We start from the raw sequence: 23,132 nt of genomic DNA, 5'->3' as shown, positions 1-23,132 counted from the left end.
TCCTGCAAGCTTATATGCTTTAAAAAAATGGGTAATTCTAAGAAATCCTCCCATGTTTGAAATAGTAGAGATAAATACTTATGCGAACAAAGGACAGTTATTAAGCTCCAGTGAATAATTACTTCTACAGAAAGGAAGAAAATGCTTTTCCTCTCTGACGGTTTATGCATCTATACTAATTATGTGACAACATTTGGGTTTTGTGGAACTGCGAGAATGATCCTTGTCCTGCCAACTGTTAAAATACACCAAGTAGACAGAATGAACTAATAACTAAATTAAAGAGCACACTAAAAATTCATGTTACATTTTCGGTAAGATATTGCACAAGTTGTTGCAAAATTGACAGACTATTGCGTACAAAGTACACACTAATCTTTATCACTTTAATTATTTTTCCTTACAATTAAAGTAACTAAGCATTCATAAAGGCTTGTTTTAGTCTTCTGTAATTATAATTATTTCATTGGCATATGACATAGCGCAGATATTCACACTATCTTAACTTTGAGTATGTAGTTTAAGTGTGCAAATTAAGAGCCTTTCCATTAAGTGAGACTCCAATGGGCATTCACAGCACGCCCACTGTTTTTCACCTGTTTTACTTTAAATTCCATGCATTTTTCCATCTCATAACATCTTAGAGTTTAAAAATTATTTTCATACCCCAAGAGGCAGGTAGGGAATTTTCAGAAGGAAAATACTCCCATGAGTTTGTGCACAAATACTTGAGAAAATCTTGCCAGGTACCTAAATACTTTGGGAAATTTTGCCTTATAAGGAGTCATCAAAATGTCTCCTGCTCTGTGTTCTTAATGCATTTTTCTGTTTGATATTCCTGATAGATGGATTAAACCAGGAATTTATTAGACCCAGGGTGGAATGGAAGTGGGGAGCCCAACATTGTATCAATCATCCCCGAACTCAACACTTTGGAAAACCTGGAGGCCACTGAACTTGTCGTGTTTTATCCAGTGGCTACAGAAATGTCAGATTTGGGGCAGGTCCTCCAATCCTGGGCAAACAGAAAATGCCTGAATCGCCACGGGCTACCTGTTCAGGCTCTTTTTCCACTACTTCCTCCAGACCCCTTGAGTCACAGGCCTTCAAAGCTCGGGTTGCAGCACTGCTGCACTGCCAGCAGCTCATTTTGCAAAAACCCAGGCTAAGGTCTGCTTTCCTCTTCAAAAGCATGCACACCTGCAACCCCCCCCCCCCCCGTGTCAAGGTGTCCACACACACTGTGAATCCCAAGCAGACAGAGGTCCCCTGCTCAGAACTGCAGATTGATGCCCTAGATCTAGAAAATGATGTTTAAAGTTCAGGACAAAGCACTCCCCATGATGTGCTTTAGGCTGGTTTCCCAGGAAGCCTGTCACCAGGCTCGCTGGGTGCTAGCACTCCCTTCTGATACCTCTGGAGTCAAACCACACCACTCATCTGGGCAGCTTCAGCATTCTGCACTTTTCTATTTTCAAAAGCCATCAGCCACTATATACCACTTCACTCAGTTTCTCCCTCTCTGAGGAGAGCTTTCCTCCTGCTGTATGAGGAAAGGCTGAGAGAGCTGGGTTTGTTCAGCCTTGAGAAAAGAAAGCTCAAGGGAGATCTTATCACGGTGCTCCAGTACTTAAAGAGTGGCTAAAAAGAAGATGGAGACTCTCTTTTTTGCAAGTGGCCACATGGAAAAGATATGGGGTAATGGGTACAAGTTATTCCTGCAGAGGTTCTGACTGGACACAAGAGGAAAATTTTTCACACTGAGAACATTCAGCCATTGGAATAATTTCCCTGGGGAAGTGGTGGACTCCCCAGTGTTTGGTACAGGTAAGATTCAGCTGGATAGGGTGCTGGGATGTGTAGTCTAGGTCATGCTTGGCCTAGAATGGTTTGATCAGAGGATTCTTGAGGTCCCTTCTAACCTGCTGTTCTACAATTCTGTGATTTTCCATTACTTTTATTTTGCTTTGTTATTATCTCACTCCTCATTTTGTGCCGTATGTCAGATTTTGTAATTGAATACAGGGATCTTCCATGGGGATGCACTCATAAACCAAATATTAGCTTACCATCCTAGATGCTGCCATGGTAGTAGCAGAATCTGTCCTTGGTCTTACAGTCACCTTGTCATCTCAAGGGCAGTACCTCCAGTCCCACAAAAGCTAACCTTACACGTTAATCAGCTTTGCAGTATTATGCTGAATTCTTTTCTGAAAACCCGAATTGATGAATATGGTGATAGCATACTCAGAGGATTAGTCTCAGCAGTCATTGCTCAAGATGTCCCTTTATGTCTGCAACACTCATTTCCTACTTCACTGCACATTCATTTTCTCTCCTCCCTCCTGCTGTCTGCTTCAAGTTCTGAGGAAATCAATTTTCTGTCTTTTCCTAATGCCATGGTGACTCAGTATTTTATCAGCTTTTCTTATGTCTTATTTCATTTAGCATGATGTATTAGATCTCTGTCACCCATTTTCTAACCTTCTGTGAAGAGTTAGGCTGTGGATTTGCTTATATGTGTGGGCACAGCTCATATCCTGTGAGCTCAAGAGAAACAAACTGGTGCCTCTGATCACTGCCTTATGCATGTAATACCATGATTACACCATCCTGTATGGTGCTAGCTAGTATTCTTGGCACCGCTTTGTAAACCTGGAAATGCCCAGTTGCACAAGTTGACTGGAAATATTTTTATAATGGTATGGATTATACCTGCTGCTTCCAAAACAGCAACAGTTGGAGTCTTTCCTCTAGGTAGTCAATGACAATCACCATCAGCATCTTCACTAAAGGAATAACCTGCTCGCAGTCTAGACCTGTGAAAAGAAGCAATCCCCAGCTTTTGCAGTCTGACATACAATACTGCTGAGTCAGGTATTTGCTGTGGATAACATCACACTTTCCTCTTATAATTGTTCTGTGCTTTATATATTTATTTATTTCCTATGGCTGTGAGCCTCTGTCACCTTCCCAGATTATTTAGATGTACATGTGTTTTTATGGAGTTGGTATTCTCCTTGCTTTACATCTTTTTTAAGGTATATTTTCTTTGTCATCTTCCTCATGATGAAAGAAAAAGGTCTATCCTATTCTACAGTAACATCTCTCTCCATTAAGTTATTTTTATATGACTGCGGTCTTGAATTACTCCTCTTTACATGGTTATGAAAATTCCTTTTTACTTTTTTCACATATATGGCAGACTGCGATCAAATTTCATTTTTACAGTATTTTTTTTCTTTTTTTCCACGCTTTTAGTCTGCCAGCTCCCAGTTTTGAGCCATCCATCATACCATTAGAATAATTCCCTCCTAAATAACGATTCAAATTGGCAAAGCAATCCCTTTCAGAAAAGATTAATTCAATTGCACAAATATGTCTATAAACGATAGTTCTTTTAAACCTATATCATATACAACATGTAAAAATGGGTAACAATAATCCAGCTAATTGCTGTTAAACATTCTTAGTCATTCTGAGGTTTCAGCAGCATTACAGCTGATATTCATTTCATATTTGTCTTGCTAAGAGAGAACCAACAGTAAATATTGCTAAATACCACTCTGGACACAGTAGAAAAAAATGTCACAATGGGACTGTAAACGGAAAATTAGAACTTTTTGTCACTTGAAGATGAAAAGGTAAAAAGGGAATTCTTGCAGATCTAACAAACAAGTAAGTCAGAAAGATTTCTTTTCTCAGTGAAAGGAATCTTTAAATAGTACTACAGAAAGTGCCTACTGGAATAGAGATTTCTGCACTTCAAGGTGTAGATACACAAGTACACAATTTCAGAAAAACTTTGAACTATCACAGAGTGTAGCTGATTCAAGTGACAAAACTGTGATCTGTGTCTAGGCCAAAAGCAAGATGAATCAGAAGTCTAAAAATTCAGTATCTTTAAGTATGCAATTTCCGTCTGAAGGGGGAAAAATAATCAAAGGCTGTCCTTGATAGCATTGCCACAATGGATGATGCCAATGAAAACTAGGCTAATTTTTGTTTACTTCTTGTTACTCAAGCTTTTGGTTTTTGTTTGTGTTTTTTTTTTTTCCATATACGTGCTTCAATACAGGCAAAATAAGTGTGCGTTCTGATACTCTGTTGTTTGCAGAACAGCTCCAGGTATCTTAAAGGAATCTCAGTACAAATTTAGCAGGGTATTTGAAAAGCCATCAAGCTGGCAGTCTAAGCAGAAGGACTGCAGCTGTCATTCCAGGAACTGTCCTCACTGAATATTAACAGATGCATCAAATAAAAAAATCAATATCCCAAATTTAGAGCACTGTAATGCAGCTGTAGAGCGAATGAATCATGATTCCCCAAAAGCTGGGATGATACAAATCTTACCGAAACTACTGAATGTTGAATATCCCATACTTGGATGCAAGAGCATTAGTGCCTGCACACTCATGCTGGGAAAGGTAATTACTGAGAAATATCTGTGCAGAGATCCAAGTAAAGAAATAAAACCCATGAATTTTCTATTTGCTGGCCAAACACAAAGAAGAAAACATACAAAAGAATAAAGTTGTCTGTTATTTCAAAATAGAAATTGATCTTTTTAGTGAATCAGACTGACTTTGGATCAAGTTTTTTATTTTGAATACTTATTATTCATTTCAGATTTTAAAACAATTTAACTATGAAAAATTGCTATTTCAAAAACGTCTGAAATGAAAAATTGAATGGTTTCTTTTTCAAAATATTAGAGCTCTTTCAATATATCTTCTCACTTCCCATGACTGTTTTTTTACCCAAACGTGTTAACAGTTTTCTCCTCCCTAAAATTGTTGGTCAATTTTCTTGGTAAAATAATAAAAATACTGTATTCTAAGGCTGCCTTTAGCTGTGAATAACATCACACTAGACATTTTAGATGTTGATCTAACATGAAACCATAATGACTTGACAGAGGTAAACCAGAGTATCAGAAAAAAAAAGAAAAAAAAAGAAAAAGAAGAAAAAGAAAAATAAAAGAAAAAAAAGAAAAAAGATAAAAAAAAAGAAAAAGAAGAAAAAGAAGAAGGGAAAAGAAATACAGAAAACCAACCCATGAAGTCTTATATAGAAATCATGGAGGGCCTGTCTGTGGAAATGTCTCTGTGGAGAAGGATGTGGGATTTCCACAGAAGAGTAAGAGACAGCCATGAGTCCATCCTTGGCTTCACATTGGGTGTTTCAACAACAAAAGGGCAAAAGAAATCGAATTACATGCAAATATCTGCAAGCAGTCTATTCAACATTCTGCAACTTGCGCTCTGCCAAAAGACTGAAGGATGGAGGTAGAAGCTGGGAAGAGAAGTTGCATTCTCTAAAAATGTGAGCTTTTCATTTTTACTTTCTCAACAATTTTCCCTGTTAGGTTTGTTAAAGCTTACAGAAGGTGAAACTTGGAATGTCAAAACATAATTTACGAAAGCTAGGGTTTGTCTGAATTGGGGATTGAGTTGACCAAAACAGTGGTGATAATAAACTAAACCGAACAGATTCAATTCTCATTAACCATTTTCCAGGCAAAGTGGTCCTCCTTCACTATTTAGAGTTCTGAGTTTTTCCAGTAATATGCCAAGGCCAAAGCTATATAATACTGGGATTACTTCACAGACATATCCTCTACATAAGCAATCATCATGTTTTAATTTACACACATTTACTTTTTAATTTATCTCAGCTATACCATGGCTTTCTATTTAATACAAGACCTTATTTGCATTACGCTCAAGAGGTGTTGCTTTCCTGAAGAATGGCATGTATTAAATAAAATTTGGAAATTAAGAAAAAAAGGCAGAAACATCACAATCTCTTTCAAAAAGCATTTCCAGAGACTAAGGCACTTATTTAAACATTCCCCAAAAGATTATCTTGAGAGAGTGTTCATTCAGAATCCTGCTGACTGCAAAGTTTGGCAAGAAACATAAAAGACCATTTTTTTAAATTATTTTTTTTTTCATAAGTACAATTATTCAGGGCAGAGACAGACCAAAGAAACATTTTGCCCTCTGTTGCAATCTGTGTTATGGCCACTGCTTACCCTGGGACACACCTGGGATTTTCAGAGGCAACATTTTTTTTATTCCTAAGGAATATAAGCAATCAATTTCTATTTGTTCATCAAATAAAATAAAAGCATGGAATAATACTATTGATAGGCACATCTCCTCTAGCCCCTCTCCTGTTCTCCTTTCCCTCTTATTTACGTCTTCTGCATGTAAAATGGCCCACACACTGGAATTTGTTCTGCCAATATAAACCAGTAATTCTCACTGAAACACTAACGCTGCTATTTGGGAGAAGTATTTAATTAACATGCAGTGATTTATAGCTGAAGAACTGGAATGTGATTCAAGCCTAACAACGTGCATCTTGGATGATTTCTTCTTCATTGTTTGCTTTCTAACGGTCGTGCTGGGACTATTTACTAAACCACTGCATTGCCTCATAGCACTGTGTTCTGGGATACATGTCTTAGGGAAGCTGAAACATTCCCAAGTCCTGCTGGACATATTTCAGGATCCTTCCTGTAAATAATGTAGATTGGTATATTTATTTTTGTAATTTTGCTTGTGTTGAAAATGAATTTGTGCATTTATAAGAGGTAGATATGTTATTATATGCTGAATGTTATTATCAGTTGTATCAGGTATATTTTTATCTCCTGCCTTGCAAGGAAAAAAGACTGAAAAAAGGACTATGTCTTGAGATGCCTAAAATGTAGGCTCCTTGAAACAACACATGGAGCCCCCTCATGATGCTGAGGCACCTTATAACACATCAGACGATGACGCTGTATTTTGACGAGTGCTTTAAGCCATGCCATCCTTGCAGCACTACTGATATTAGCTGTTATTCACCCCTGCTGAGCCTACTGACCCTGCTGCATACCACCCCCTCCTGGAATGGCAGACTCTTCTCTGACCACAGGATGGACTGGATTTGAGAAAGCAGCCAGCTAAAACCAACTTTGTTCAGTGTCCGTTTTTAAGATGGGCCATTTCCCAGTCTGGATTGCCACATGACTGCACAAACACTCTGGATACAGGAGACACAGGGAAATGAAGGGCAGATAGGACAGCTTCTTTAAAGACACCACCATCCATGTGTTCTGGGCATCTCTTTGCCACCAAGGTCTCACGAGCTACAGACTTTGGTATACCAGCAGTGAGATCCAGAACTATCATCATGGTGATTTTCGATGCTGCTTATAAGTCTGTGCATTGACCATCATCTATAGTTACTAAGAATACAATAACCGTAAGCTTCAGATCTGCTCCTCTCCAGGGCCCGGCATTGCACCAAGGATAGAGAGGTAAAATTTCTGTTTTCCTGGGGTTTATAGTTTGTTTGTTGTTTTTTTTTCCAATAGCTTAGTAGGGATCACTAAAGATGGGAGGTGGTACATCAATCATCATTCCCTTTAGCTGCTGGGCAAAGTCCAAAGGATTGGGAGACCTGGGTTTACTGAAGGGAGGTAAAACCCATTTCTCCCAGTTGCTGGAACAGTGTTCTGACCACATGCTACTGGTTGCTCTGGAACTTGGAGTCTTTCTTTCCTCTCATAGAATGCGTGAAAACTTCTCAAAGAACACAGGAAAAAAAGCATTGGTAAACAGGAATAATTATTGTACCTTTCTTAATAAGGAAGACATTTGTGTGATAATATGTGGACAGAACACATAAGCAGATCCATAAGCACCTAAATTCCATCAACTTCCTTCTTTAGATCTGTTCTAAATATAAAAGAATCAAAATACTTTACCTCTGAAGGTACTGCCAATGAAATTCTTAACAGTTACTGTCCAGAAGCTCAGGTATGGTCAAATTGTTTTAGTACCAATAAAAGGCAAGCTTATGGCTACAAACCTTCCAGCTTAATCATAGTATTTCCTGCTGGAGATGAGTCCTAACTCTATGCTGCCAGAAGCGTCATGATTTTCTTTTTAAGTTTCTGGTTCAGATTTCTAAGCTCATCAAGAGTTTTTCAGACTTCTGAAGAACAAGTTTGGTAACAGAGCAGACTGCTCAGAAAAATCCAAAGAGTTTTAAAGCTTCTTGTATTCTACATTATATTTTACTCCTTGATTTTCCCCTTTAGCTAGACTCTTCAGAGTTCTGAAATCAATGCTTTTGCCTTTACTCTTACTCATATGAAGTTAACACTATAAATTCACAATGCACAGAAATCAATTAATGTATCAACTCCAAGTCAACTCCACTTCAGTTGAGGAACTTGGCCCAGGTCAGCATCTCCAATAAATTTCCTTCACCAAACAAGCACAAACACACTGTTCAGCTCAAATCCCAAAGCAGGCCATGTAAACAGATTGGCCTTGCTGCATTCCCTGGAGTTTGGAGAAATACGGCTCTTGCAGATCAGCAGTGACTTCCCAACATGACCATGGTTACTGGAGGACAGCCTGCCACTCTGACATTTAAATCTAAAATCTAATGTGCTTAGGTCATAACATAATCACCTCCTCCTCCCTGGCTACTCCAGCTAAACCTCTCCCTTTTACTCATCTCATTAGTAACCAACTTTGTGTTTATAAAGCAATAGTAAACATAGTTATCCATTGTCAAGGCAGAAAATAATAATAAAAAAATAGTTTCATCCATTTATCTTAAAAAGCAGATAAGGACCTTTGAAACTGCCATAATAATTGCTCCATGAGTAAAACTCCCCCTGAATTCTGTGGCACAAGGTGACTGTAGTCCAAGCAGTGAGCAATCCAAGATCCCCTTTGTATAGCCAATGAAAGCAAAAGTTCTGAAAACCTTGATCTAGCTGCTTTTGCACAGGCCTTCTCAAGTCTGCACGCAGAGCCCAACCAATTTCACTGCAATGCCTTGCTGCTATACAGCTCCTCCTGCTTTTCTTTGAAAGCTGGAGTCCACATCTGCAAAGCAACAAAGTCAGCTTGTACTCTTTCTCCAACTGTTTGGCGTATTTTGAATATTTGAGGATTAATTTCTTTAACATTCAGCGCTGATTGACTGCTAACCATACAAAATACTTCAACCAATGAATAAAAGTCTGTTCGCAATTTTGAGGGTAACATTTAAGAGATTAGTCAGCTTAGTTTTAAAGGAAACCTGAAAGCAATATGCTTTATTATTCTTGGCCTAGGACATAGACATTGCCCAAATTTTGTTTATAACTGCAATGCACCTATTATGAGTATTTAAACAGATAATGAGTCTTGAATTCAGTCAGCTATGTCTGAATGGTTGGCCATAATCCAGTGTGCATTGTGTGCTCCTAAATCCAAGAGCTATAAGTGGAAGATGCTGTGGGGCACTTTCCTTTCATGCACTCATGCTGAAGTGCAGCTTTATACCTGCCATTTGACAGCTTGCATGGGGAGAAGTCCAGTCTGTCCTAGCAACATAATCTGCATGACAAAGTGAGTCATACCAGCTCTCAAAGGATTTCTAAGAGACTCTTTAGCTACCTACATGAAGAATGATCATAGAATCATAGAATAGTTAGGGTTGGAAAGGACCTTAAGATCATCTAGTTCCAACCCCCCTGCCATGGGCAGGGACACCTCACACTAAACCATATCACCCAAGGCTCTGTCCAACCCGGCCTTGAACACTGCCAGGGATGGAGCATTCACAACCTCCCTGGGCAACCCATTCCAGCGCCTTACCACCCTAACAGGAAAGCATTTCCTCCTTATATCCAATCTAAACTTCCCGTTTAAATTTGAACCCATTACCCCTTGTCCTGTTACTACAGTCCCTAATGAAGAGTCCCTCCCCAGCATCCCTATAGGCCCCCTTCAGATACTGGAAGGCTGCTATGAGGTCTCCACATAGCCTTCTCTTCTCCAGGCTGAACAGCCCCAACTTTCTCAGCCTACCTTCAAACAGGAGGTGCTCCAGTCCCCTTGATCATCCTCGTGGCCCTTCTCTGGACTTGTTCCAATAGTTCCATGTCCTTTTTATGTTGAGGACACCAGAACTGCACACAATACTCCAAGTGAAGTTTCACGAGAGCAGAGTAGAGGGGCAGGATCACCTCCTTCAACCTGCTGGTGACGCTCCTTTTGATGCAGCCCAGGATACAGTTGGATAACTTGTGTTCTGTGAGGCAGCTGTAGTCTCCCGGTGCATCTGGTGAAGGGTTCCGTGGGGTTCTGTGGCCTCACACACCTGAACTAAGGGTGTTCCAGAATCAGCCACACCTGTGGTCCCCATGTCCCCATGGTCATTGTGATGGATGAGCTCTGGTTGGGTCCATGGGGTGCTCTGGAGGTGCTCCAGGCATTCTCTGGGATTCTCTAGGGGTATCCCAGGGGTGCTTTAGGGGTCACCATGGCCAAAATCCAGCCTAAATCCTGACCACATGCTGGGTTCCCAGCACCCCCATGTACCCAGGCAACTCCCAGCCCCACTGCCCAGTGCTCACACCCACCCCCAGTATTCCCCAGCACCCTGGGAGTGCTGAGCCCCACTGCCCAGAGCCTTGGGGCTCCGCAGACCTCCAGCTCTTCTCCCTAGTAACCAAAATCATCCAGTAACTAAAGCCTTTTGCCCTCCCCTGCAATGAGGAATCATTGCTTTCTCTTCCTCAAACTGATCATCATGGAAATCATAGTGGTTTTGTCTGGGGTTGTTGTTTTGCTCTTTTGTTTTGTTTTTTTGTTTTTCTCAAGGCACTTCTTTCCTGAAATCTTTTTAGAAAGTGAGTGCCTGCTGGCTAACACTGCAATCATAAATCACCTCACACCAGTCCACATTTCATTTCATGACTTCTCTAAACTGACTCACATGCATGGTAAAGCTCTCCTGCCCTTCTTTCCCTGTGCTGGCACTAGCAGTTGTGGCCACAGATCTGGGAACTGATCTGTTCAAAGATTATTTTTTTTTTTTGTGAGGAGGGTAAAAGAGGTAGTTACCACACTGGTACTCCAATCCAACTCACTGAGCATACATTTAGGTCAGACAAAAGCCTTGAAAAAACCTCAAGAGACCTTAAATACTTACTACAGAATAAAGCTGGTGTTGCCTGTAGACTGCCCAACAATAACTTTGTTGCCCAATTCTAGGTGCATCTACCATGGATCATTATTATGAACCTAAATACTGAAGGGTTTATAAATCAACCGTGCTCCTCTAGGAAGGAGGATAGAGCCCTTTACTTGATGAGAGATGGCTGCCACCCACTGCCCCGGCCCCCCTGCCCCCAACCCAAGGTGGCAGGTCACTCCAAGACATGGGTGGGCTGCTGCTTCCCCAGGGAAGGGGCCCCATGGCCACCACTGCCACTTGATTTTCCAGAGTTTTTCCAGAAATTACTTTTCGAATGTATCATCTCTATCAGCAAAGGGTCCTTCTGTCACAGAATGGTTTATGCCTTTTGTCACTGCCCAGCAAAGAAGGAAGGCCTAGTCCTTAAAATACAAACACATAATCCCAGAGAATATGGTTTAAAACAAATAAATAAACGAAACAAATTCACCAGAATTAGATTGAGGATGCCCATTACTGGTCACTTCACATAAAAAAATTCAGAGGCCAAACCAGAATTTTCCAGCCAAGTTAAGACATGGGCGAAAAGGGGACAAAACCAAAGGACAGTGACGGCCAACATGGAGCCTTTGTGACCTCCCTGAAGACATGGACATGAGTGGCCTTTCCCAGCCCACCTGCTCCCTACTTTTTCTGTACTTATGCCCTTTTCAAGGTCCTACACCTAGACTGGGGGACTCTCACACAAAGCTACAGGCTGGGAGGAGAAGAGATTCAGAGCAGCCCTGCGGAGAAAGACTTGGGGGTGTTGGTCGATGAGAAAATGAACATGAGCCGGCTTCAGTGCGCTTGCAGCCCAGAAAGCCAACCGTATCCTGGGCTGCATCAAAAGGAGTGTGACCAGCAGGTCAAAGGAGGTGATCCTGCCCCTTTACTCTGCTCTCGTGAGACCTCGCTTGGAGCATTGTGTGCAGTTCTGGTGTCCTCAACATAAAAAGGACATGGAACTGTTGGAACAAGTCCAGAGGAGGGCCGCGAGGATGATCAGGGGACTGGAGCACCTCCTGTATGAAGACAGGCTGAGAAAGTTGGGGCTGTTCAGCCTGGAGAAGAGAAGGCTGCATGGAGACCTCAGAGCAGCCTTCCAGTATCTGAAGGGTCCTACAAGGATGCTGGAGAGGGGCTCTTCATCAGGCACTGTACTGACAGGACAAGGGGTAACGGGTTAAGACTTAAACAGGAGAGATTCAGGCACCGCTTTGGCGGCGGTGGGGGAAGGCATCACCCTCCGCCATGGTATTCCAAGGAAGAGGAGCGGCGTCGCCCGCGGGGACCCGGGGCCGGGCACCCCACCGCCGTCCCGTCAGTGTGACACGGCCTGGGGGTGGACCGGCCAACCCCTCCTCCGCTAACGGGAAAGCGAAAGCAAAAGCGTGCGGCAGAGGAGAAGCTCTCGGCGGGGGAGCGGAGGGGTTGCTGTGGAGGCCTGCTCTGAGCTGCGGGCTGCCGTGCGAGGAGTGCGCGTCGCAGAGCGGACGGCTGCCTCCGCTGGGCCTTGCGGCTGCTGTAACTTGTGTGAGCAACGGCTCCCGTCCTCCGCCCGGCGTGGGGAGGCCGCCTGCCTCCCTCCCGGCGCCTGTTGGTGTCCGCCCTCCCGAGGCAGCGAGCCTCGGGCTCTTGGAAGCGCTCGGGCTGGTGAGGCTTCCCTGCAGCCTCCCCACGCCTGAGGGAGTGGCCGTGACACGCGCCGTGGTGTCGGCCGGGGAGGGCGGAGGGCTGCCGCGGGCTGCGGGGCTGGGAGAGCTTGAAGTGCGGCCGGGAGCCGCATTTTCGGTTCCCCGGACCGCAAGACAAAGCGGGGTGGCGCAGCCGAGACGGGTGTCTTAGCTGTCAATGGGGCTAGCCCATGGAGAAGCCAGGGGGAGGTGTTTTGCAGTTAGGCTACTTTCACTTTCCTGAAGTGAAACCGGTACGTAAGTAGGTAAATGTTCAAGGCCAGGTTGCACGGGGCTTTGAGCAACCTGCTCTAGCGGAAGGTGTCCCAGCCTGTGGCGGGGGTTTGGAACTGGGTGATCTTTAAGGTTCCTTCCAACCAAAACCATTCTGTGATTTTATGATTCTATAAAGATACATACGTGTTTCAGCACAGAAGAAATAAGTTGTGCAATGCAGAATTCCTCGCATCTCTGCCTTTTATGCTACTTAAGGGAGGAGCCTTCACATAGCCAACATATATGACTTTTGCCTATAAAATGATACAAATATAACATTTAAAAATTCTTTTAGCTCAACACAGCTCCTGGTTATCCCTTTCTGGTATTCCATTATGCTGGGGGTGGGGGGTGGGAATAAGAAAAAGCCAATATACGCTATGATGTAGGTTTTTTTCCTGTTCCCTCAGGTTTCAATGGATTTTACAAGTCTCCCACTATCTTTAAAAGATAATGGCTTTGTAAGTATTTCCTGATGTGTTGCCTGGAAAAAAAAACCCTGTATTTGACAATAGTATCTTTGAATGAAGGTTTGTACTAGCACCACTAGGACAGTGCTTCTGCTTGTCTCACCTTCCACTTCAGACATTTCTTATTCTACCTCCTGTGTCCATATGGAGGGTCCAGTTTCAAAGTGCCTGCATTGGAGATTCTGGTAGAATTTTCCTGTCCTACCTTGCTCATCTGCCTCTGCTTCTTAGGGGAATTTCCTTTTTCCTGAGGCCTCACTTAATTCAGTTCCCACAGTGTGGCAAGTAATTTCAGTGGACCTTTCTCTTGGATTTCTTGCATTGTCTTTGTTATTCCTCCCCCTCCCCTTTCTTTAGGGCTGAAAACTGTTGTCTTAGACCATTTTTCAGTAAAAACTAGGCATCCTTACTCATCAGCTTCCAGATGTACATCCTTCTACTTTCCTGCACTTAAAACTGGGAAAAAAAAAAATTCCTTTGCTCAAGGAATTAAGTTATACACAGATGGGGATTCCCCTGTTGCTTAATAGGCATTTGAAATTGGACAAAGTAGTGGAAAAAATTACTTTATATTTTATTGTGTTTAGGAAATACCAAGCATTACCAAGAGAATTGACAAGATTATCTAATTTAGACCTTTTCCATGCCTAAATTTCATGGTTCACATTCAAGTTTTATGTAATCTTAAGTGAAAGGGAGGAATTGTTTCAACAGGTCTCTTTGGATTTTTTTCTTTTCTGCAGAATATTGCAGCCATAGAAACAAAACAGAACAGAAGAGATTTTTCTTTTTGGTCTTTATCCAGTTGTAGTTTTCCTGTGCTTGTGAACTTCTGCCCTGAAGTACTTAAATTTGAAATGCTTCTTTTATCACCTTCCTTCTGCTTGGTGTTACCTTTTATTGTCCAATCTCCCTGAGCTTGGAAGCATCCCGTTTTGAAATTTTTTTTCTCATTAGGCCTGTCTGTTTTTTGTATGTTCTCTTAGAGGAACTGCTGAGAAAGCATATGGATAGACATTTGTGGGTCTGAGGGGCTTAGTTCCTTGTGGAAGAGCATAGAGACAACTTGCTTGTATTATTTATCAAAATATTAGCTCATGAATATTTTCAGTTAGGTACTTAGCAAATAATGATTACTCACCAGGATTTATTTTCTTAGATTTTTGTCCTATCCAGCCATTAAAATAGTTCAGTGATTTGATCTAAGTGTCTGAATGCATTTTTTTAAAAATGATGTGGTATATGCTATTCCGTGGCATGCAGATTATGGGAAGATTTAATTACAAAATATAATCAGTCCCTCTAAATGTTTGACTCACCACATATCTCATCTGCATAATGGGAGAAAAACAGCAAATAGGAACACGGGCAAAATACCTTGGACTTTTATTAATGGACATACATTGGAAACTACCTTGGCAAAATGCTTCATCCAACAGCAGAGGTTTTTATTTTTATTTTTATTTTGAGCACTCATTTGAATTTTTTTTGTGTGTTTCCATTATTGCCTAATGGAGGGGAAAACCAGTTTGAGCCTTTTCTTTTTTCTCCCGACTATGGTACCCACTGACCCTTTTGACTCATCAAAAGATGAGATGAAAAGACTTGAAGAAGAACTGAAGATATGGAAGGCAAGTTCTATAAAGCACAGAGAATTGTAGAAATTAGCGGAAAGATACTTGGAAGTCCCTTAGTTCATCCTTCTAAAACCAAATCAAGTTTCCCCTGATTATGACATGTTTGTCTAACTTGTGCTCTATTCTTCAATGGGACATGCTTGTGTTGATCTCACTGGTAGCTACACTTGTAAGTCTAAGAAAAAATTTATCCAAAGTGTTATATAAAAATATATATAATATATAAGGGGCTTACTTAAGGTTTTGTTTGTTCCTGTAGAAAAAAAGAAAAGATTAAAAATCTTTTTCTTTTTACTATTCAGAAAAGAGTTGAAGAAGCTGAAAAAGCAAAAGCTGACCTCCTTCTCTGTAAATCAAGTGCAATGGAAGTGTATGTTAAAGCAGAGGATGGACTGATAAAATTAAAGAATTTACAAGAGAAACAGCATAAAGAATCTATTATGTCTAGGGACACCCATGAGGTATGGAGAAGGCTTACTCATAGCTGTTTATATTTGGGGAGTTATGAAGGAGGTGTTGATTAGAGAAAATAGGAGTAACACTTCCTTTTCAGTTTAAACTGCTTTACTGGTTTGCAAATTGACTAGAATGTTCTACATATAGTTTTTCGGTGGCCAATGAAGAACCAATGAGATAAAATAAGTCTTATGGCAAGGTCGGAAGAGGTAAGGCAAAACTGAGACCTATTTTGTATAGAAGATGAAGACTGACAAAATCAGTCTTCAAAGATGAGTTTCAGTTTTGTGTGATGCAGGTAAAATTGAATGGGTTGATTCCACGTCTTTGTCAACTCCCAGAAGTCACAGTGCCCAGGGGATTAACATTTCTTAAGTGACAGTGAGCTGGGCAAGAGCCAGAACCTGTTTGAAGAGGGCTCTTCAAGACTCATTGGTTCTAGAAATAATTGATTGGTTCATTGCCTCAATGTGCCATGTACAGTCTTCGGTACAGTAATAGGGTGAGTTTCCATGGGCTGTCAAAGAAGTGGTTTCAGTGAAGCTTGCTTTGCACTGTAAATCACTGATGAAAAATTATGGCTTCAACATTACAAGTTATTATAATATAATTAACAGGTTAAGAATATTCAGATTGACATGAGATTTTCTGAAAGTTGGTTTTGTTTCTCCAGTCATAAATGTTTGGATTTCAAACCCAGGAGAAGTCCTTATCACCATCTGGTTTTTGTTTTACTCCATCTTCAGCTGAAGGAAACTGGTCTAACTGTTTCAAGTGGTTATTTAATTTAAAGGAGCCATCTTCTGATCGTGGATGGATGGAGCTGACTACATCTGCTGTGTTTCCTTCTCATTCTGTTGTGTTCCCTGTCTACGAAATAGCAGATTTAGTTATATGGGCTTTATGCTCATTTAGGACTGACTGGTGTGGAGGAAGTATGTAGCAGATGAGGTAGAAGAGGTATTCCCTTTCTCACTGAAGAAGTATAAAGAAGGGATAGTAGCAGTGTGTCAGAAACTGTCCTCACCAGCTAAACTTTTCAGAAAAGGGTGTAACGCTTCCTCAGATTTCAGGTGGTACAAGAAAAAAAATGTTTGTGTGTTGACACAGGCTCTGACCTTGCACATATAAGGAACTGACATAACTATGGAAAGCACTGTGCAATTTATCGTACACTATATGTGCTTGGAAACACAAATGCCTCCTTTCAAAAACCCTCTTACGGTAATTTGCTTTGACTGAAACTGTTCCTTGGTGAGCAAATTTACCTTGCAGATAATAAAGCTATGCCAAAAATGTATTGTGCATGGCTGTCATGTAGAATAACGAAAAGTTAAAACAGTTTTTAATGTCTACAGATTTTGTTTAAATATAGTTTTGTCTTTTGTGTGTTTAATTTTGCGTTACTACTTTCTGGGATTCAGAGAGAACTTTATGTACTAAACCAAGAAAACGCTGAGCTGAAGAGAGAAATTGAAAAGCTCGAAGAAGACCTTGCAGAATGTAGTTTAATGCTTTCACAGTATAGTCAGGTAAAGTTTGAAATACCTCATAATTTGTCTTTTGGAAGGGCACATTTTTATTTTGTCAGTTCTAGACCGTTGGGACCAGTTGTTTGTCATTTGAACCTCTACCGATTTCAGTATACAGTATAGTTTGAAGTTTTATCTTCTTATTTCACCTGGCAAGATAATGTGAAGCAGGCTAAGGATATGGAAACAAATACGAGTATGTGGGATACTGAAAATATGAGAGGAATGAAGACAAGCAGAAAATTATTCAATGGAAGACACTGGAATAGAAAATACACATAACATCAGCAATTTTCAGGTACTCTCAAGTTATATTTCTTGGCCAAGAGGATGGAAGAAAGGGAGTTAAGTCCATTATATGGCAAATGTAGAACTAATTTTAGCCTATATTGAACTTGACTCAGTTACAGTCTCTCTCGTGTTACTTCACATGAGAAATAATTCAATTTGCAGCCAGATAGATATTAGTGATACTAAATAGATATAAATTCAGGATCCAAAGTGTCTTTTGATGAAACTGCTGCAGATTCCAAAGTGTTCAGAAATTGAAACTTCTCTTGTGGAAATTTCATCTTTTAAAAACCTGTTTTAATTTCGAATTGGAACAAACCCAAATATTTTGTAGAACTTCCTGTAAAATGAAAACTGTGATCATTTTTTGTTCATACAGAGATTGAAACTCCAGGCAAGCGTTACCTTGTTTGATGATAGCAACATTACAATAACAGCTTTAGCTTTCTGAATTGCATTTCTAAGTTTAGTCAGTTAAGACCAGCCTCCTAAATTTCCTATGCAGTCATTGGACAGGGCAAGGCTCCTCTACACGGAGATTCAGTGTGAACAGGGGCCCACACTCAGTGTTAGAATTATCTTTAGGAAGTGTGTCTCTTTTTCCAGGCTTAAGATGCTAGTTTTGAAGATAGGTGGCAGGAATACTTTAGTTGCTCTGGGTATTTTATCTTGACACAAACAGTATGTTTCTTCTATACAGAGTTTTGTTTTGAAATAGTTATGTAAAGGGGAAAAAAAGAGTTATCTGAAACTCCCTCAAGCCTATCAAAGCAGCCTTTCCTAAACAATATTTTCCTGAACAGTTTTAATCTATCCTAGTTATGAAATACTTGGATATTCTTATCTGTTTTACTAAGATGGAAACATGCAAGGCTCTGTATTAGCAGTTCCCATTTCTACAGAGCAGTGATGCAATTAGGCAAAAATAAATGGCAACATGAGTGACTCTGATACTTGCATTTTGCAAATTTCAGATACCAAAAATATTCTACTTCTGCAGCTGGAAATCTTTGTGGACTTCAATTGAGTTTGTATTCTGTAAGGCCAGTTTTAAGCTCAAAGTTAATCAAAGGAAAAAAAGAAATCCCACCTAATTGACAAAAACCTCAAGAACAGAGAAGTACAACTAGTCAGTTTACTTAGACAAGTAATATCTGTTTTATCAGCCATTACTTCAATCTGCTTGACTGTTAAACTTTAAAAATGAAGTATGTGTAGCATTTCAAGGGAAGACTACCAGTCATTTTTCTGCTCTGCAGTAAATTACAGAAATTGGGGTTTTTTTGCATCTTCATAGATTAATAAAGAGGTAGCAGAAATGAAAATGAAGCTCACATGGAAGACACGAAGGATAATTATCAAGACATGAATACTCACTGTGTTTTTTGTGTAACTACAAAAATCCCATTCAGACTGGATGAAAACCAGGTGCTGCTTACTTTTGAAGACAAAGAAGGTGTGATGCATATTTAAATACAAAATTAATGTTTCTGATGTATTTTGTTGCTAAAGGGAAAATATTTACATAAACATTTGGAAAAAAAAATAAAATCAACAACAGGCAAAGAAAGAATACACAGAAACCCATTCACTATTATGATACCAATCAGTAGAAAAAAATTCTTGCAAGTACTCTGCATGTTTTTGTTGTGTTACCAGATTTCTGCTCTTAGCTAATACAAACAATACTTCGTGTTTAAAATTGGGAATGTGTTTCTACCTCAGAGAGTATTGTCAAGAATGATTCAGAATGTTCTCACAGCAGAATTTGCTTTTTTTCTTTACTCTGGGCAGTACCTTATTCTGACGGCAGTTATGTTGGTTAAGTGAACACAGCAGATGATGGGTAGATCTGAGACATCAGAGGGATTGTGCAGTCTGTAACTTGCCTGCTTCCTGCTGAGATGCTTGTTTGGGCAGCCTGCAGGCACTCTGCCTGGGCCTGTTTTAGTGGTGGGTAATTCAGTTATGCATGCAAATATATTCCGGATACAAAAGCTAGGGTCCAATTCTTTTCTTACAACTAAACTCTAACATTTCTAATCACCATTCTCTGTACCTCGTAGCAATGTGGTTTTTGTTCAAGGATATTTTAAATGAAATACAAGAAGTCTAGTATTAATATTTGTTATAGTGAGAGCATCTTTTGACAGCATAAAGATTTTACTGTTCTATACCACTCTAAAGATAGTATAATATTTTACCTGGCGCCTATAACCAGTGAGATTTAACAGAAATAGATAATTCTGAATACATGGATATTGGGATTCCTCTGTTATTGATGCAAAAAGAGATTTTGCTTAAGACATGGGGGAATAGTCTTGGGTTTATCATGATTAAACAAGGCTTTAAATATCTGAAAACTTGTGATTTTCTTTAGTTGCCCAGAGACTGATAGAAATCGGTAAACATACTGTGAACCTGGACAATAAAACAGCAGATATGAGAGTGATGCCTTTTACACTTGAAATGGGAATCAAATTTAAGGTAATCGACTGAAATATGAAACTATAAAGATAGGAATTTGCAGTAGTTAAAAAGCTTTATGTTTCTGGGTTCAGATGTTTTCAGTCACAAAGTGCACAAAAAAAAATATTCTTTTAGCTCCATGTCACTATTTCTGGAAAGAAGTTTAATGTTTCAGAAGTACCTGAACTATCCATTCCTGAAGACTGGATGAGAGACAAATTAGAACTGAATTTCTACAAATCTGAACAGGGAGGAGGAAAAGTTGAAAACGTGAACTATGACAAGCAGTCTAGAACAGCTGTTATTATGTTCCTCAGACCTGGAGGTATAGTACGTAATATGTTGTTGGCCAGATGTAGAGGCCATACTGTCCATTCTGCATTGCATTCTATTCTGTATTATATGCTGTGTTAACTTAACCACTGAATGTAGCAAATTCTTCCCATGGAGAGTTAAGCAGATCAGGAAAAACATGTGGGTTCACTCACACATCTGTAAAAGCAGTGTTTTATCACTTAAGAAAGACATTGAGGTGCTGGAGCAGGGCCAGAGAAGAACGACTAAGCTGGTGAAGGGTCTGCAGCACAAGTCTTAAGAGGAATGGCTGAGAGGACTGGGGTTGTTTAGTCTGGAGAAGAAAAGGTTCAGTGGGGACTTTATCGCTCTCTACAACTACCTGAAAGGAGGACGGTGTGAGGAGGTGGCTGATCTCCTAAGTAATGAGTGATAGGGCAAGAGGTAATGGCCTCAAGCTGTGCAAGGGAAGGCTGGATATTAGGAAAAATTTCTTCACGGAAAGGCTTCCCAGGGAAGTGGTGCAATCACCCTCCCTGGAAGTGTTCAGAAACCCATATAGATGGGGCCCTTAGTGACATGGTTAAGTAGTGGACTTGGCAGTCTTGGGGTAAAGGTTGCACTTGGTAATCTTAAAGGTCTTTTTCAACCTAGTTGATTCCAAGATTTTATGACCTGATACATAGTTTGTGAGCTTTATTTCTTTCTTAACTTTGTCAAACCCCTCTTTTTTCCTTGCATTGCTAAGCACATTGCAAAAAAGAAAACGATGAAAATGTGTTTGATTTTAGCTTGTTTCATGACAATGAAGTTACACAGGCATTCAGATTGCCCAACTATATTAAATTCTTTGAAGATTAGTGGAGCCACATCCATTTAGAACAGCTGCTTTAGATTTTGTGGGTATTTAATGATTTTGCTTTTTTGGAAATGCCATGTAAACTTTCTGCAAAATGCATATGAAGAATCTGCAAGTGTGCTATGATATATTAGTTTCTAAATCCACATAAGAAAGATTAGTCTGTTGATACTCTTATAAAATGCATTTTAGATTATATTACTCTTGTTTCTCTTTTTCTGATTCTTCATTACAGCAGCTAACAGCTTTGTGAGATGTACTGAATATCCTTTTGTTGTAAATGGAACGTCGTATAGGCTTCCTGTTTCCCCAGACACCAATGTAAAATTGGAGAACTTTCAGGTAAAAGAATCGAGTCCTAAATAGAACAGATGCATGGGAAATGCAAGATATAAGCAGAATTTTCAGTTCTGAGGACTGCAGAAGCTTTTGTGTCATGCAATTTGTGAAACTTAGTAGCAAGTCTGAGTCTGCAATATGATGCTCTGGTTATAATCTTATGTTTTGCAGTGTGAAAGCTATAATTTTAAAAGGATGTGCATGTCTTTCCTCAATCAAATTGTATTACTTACCATAATGTCTGTGCTAGACAGGAGGCAGATACTGAATTGTTTGTGAAGTAGGTTAATAGTAGACACAACAATGTTTTTCCAGTCACAAAGCACTGTCATGTTCATCCCTAGTAAGAATGCCTTGATGAAAGTCTCAGCAGACACCCTTGTTATTCTAGAAAGCATTTGCTCATTCATTTTTCTTTCATTTATTCATTCATTCATTGTAATCAAGTCAGTATTTTGTATGTAACCAGGCCTTTATAATTAAAGTATTGACTAGGGTGTGCACGTTTAGGAGATGCAACAGAATTCTTTGCAGGTGTGTATCATGTATTGGCATGGATTTTTATGGAGCAATGCTGTCTAGAGTAATCTTCAAATCTAGAGATCTTTAAATCCAATGTGTGCATGCACTAAGGAGTGTAGGACACACCAGTTAAGGAGACAGGTGCATTGCCTGTTGAACTCAGCCGTGTACCAAAGAGTCCTCCTGCTCTTTTAAGTGACAGAAATATAACCCGCTGTTCAAAGTCTTAAAATGTAATAAATAATCCTAGCCATACCTGACCACAGATATGTTTATTTCCAGTATCTCTCAGCTCCTTTCGATGTATGTGCAATAGCTGATGTGTAATACATGTTTTTCTTTCCTCAATAGCTCTATTGTGGGATTTCTAAGAAGACCATTCTGTTGGAAGGAATTAAAGAGATGGAAGATGATGAGGAAAGTGTGCAGGACATGATTAAAATCCATTTTCAAAAGCCTAGTAATAATGGTGGGGAAATAGAGAAAATCAAATATGCATCAAAAGGAGCAACATGGGTTTGTTTTGAAGAGGATACTTAGAATGCCATATAGGAAGATGTAATTGATCTCAGAAAGTTCTGTTGTTTTGTTTCATCAGAGGCATAGGAAGTTATGCAGACATTGTGCTTTAAAGTTCTGATATGTATACTTGAAAAAAAAGGAACTACCTGATTTGTGTAACAGCACAGACTCAGCATAGAAATTCAGTAAAACTCAACTGCTTTGTGTTCTAGAGTTTCCTTATCAAAGTCACAGAAAAAGCCTTTACAGCACTTGAAACTTGTGCTGTAAATTTGCAGGTTTTGTATCTTGCAAATTTTAGATAGTTCCCATACTCCAAAGTGGGATAAATCTATTTAATCTTACATTTTTGTTATAAAAGCCATATGCAATCCCAATCAAACGCTTGTTCACAGAACTGCTTTTCTGAAGTGCCATAGCTTCAGATAGTAGCTCTAACAGGACTCCAGTCCTGCTTAGATTGCTGTGTGCCACCATAACTGAAATACCTGAAAACAGTTACCTTGTAGTTACATAAAATCTCCATTGCCAAATGAGTGATAGAATTAAACTAGAAAAAGGGAAATGGAGAGTGTAAAATAACCACAGATTCACTCAAGAAATTGCACCTTATAAGAAATGCTGTAGCAGTAATTGCTTTTAGCTGCTGAAACACTGTTACTTCTCCTAGTATCTGATGCAAATTGTGCTGAGCTTCTGTATGTTAATAGCCTGGTTTATTGTTTGTTTTTAACATTTGTTTCAGCAATTAAATCTTTCCTTATTTTTAT

At 39.9% G+C, this 23,132-nt stretch overlaps 1 protein-coding gene across 1 annotated transcript; it reads left to right on the top strand.

Annotated features, from left to right (window-relative positions):
• The first annotated feature begins 14,982 nt into the window (after positions 1 to 14,982).
• Positions 14,983 to 23,131, top strand: NMI (N-myc and STAT interactor). The gene is given in 9 exon segments (XM_061445548.1): positions 14,983 to 15,072; positions 15,381 to 15,539; positions 16,959 to 17,066; positions 18,655 to 18,685; positions 18,688 to 18,813; positions 19,738 to 19,844; positions 19,962 to 20,151; positions 21,215 to 21,321; positions 22,192 to 23,131. Coding segments are annotated over 9 exon segments (1,092 nt in total). The 5' UTR covers positions 14,983 to 14,997; the 3' UTR covers positions 22,381 to 23,131.
• Position 23,132: the final 1 nt, after the last annotated feature.

This window comes from Pezoporus flaviventris, unplaced genomic scaffold (assembly GCF_033815535.1).
Source record: "Pezoporus flaviventris isolate CSIRO_AGI_PZ_B2104156 unplaced genomic scaffold, CSIRO_AGI_Pfla_v1 ptg000001l, whole genome shotgun sequence".
Taxonomy (NCBI): domain Eukaryota; kingdom Metazoa; phylum Chordata; class Aves; order Psittaciformes; family Psittacidae; genus Pezoporus; species Pezoporus flaviventris.
Note: the sequence above shows the minus strand (reverse complement) of the source record. Positions and strands in the feature narration are given on the sequence as shown.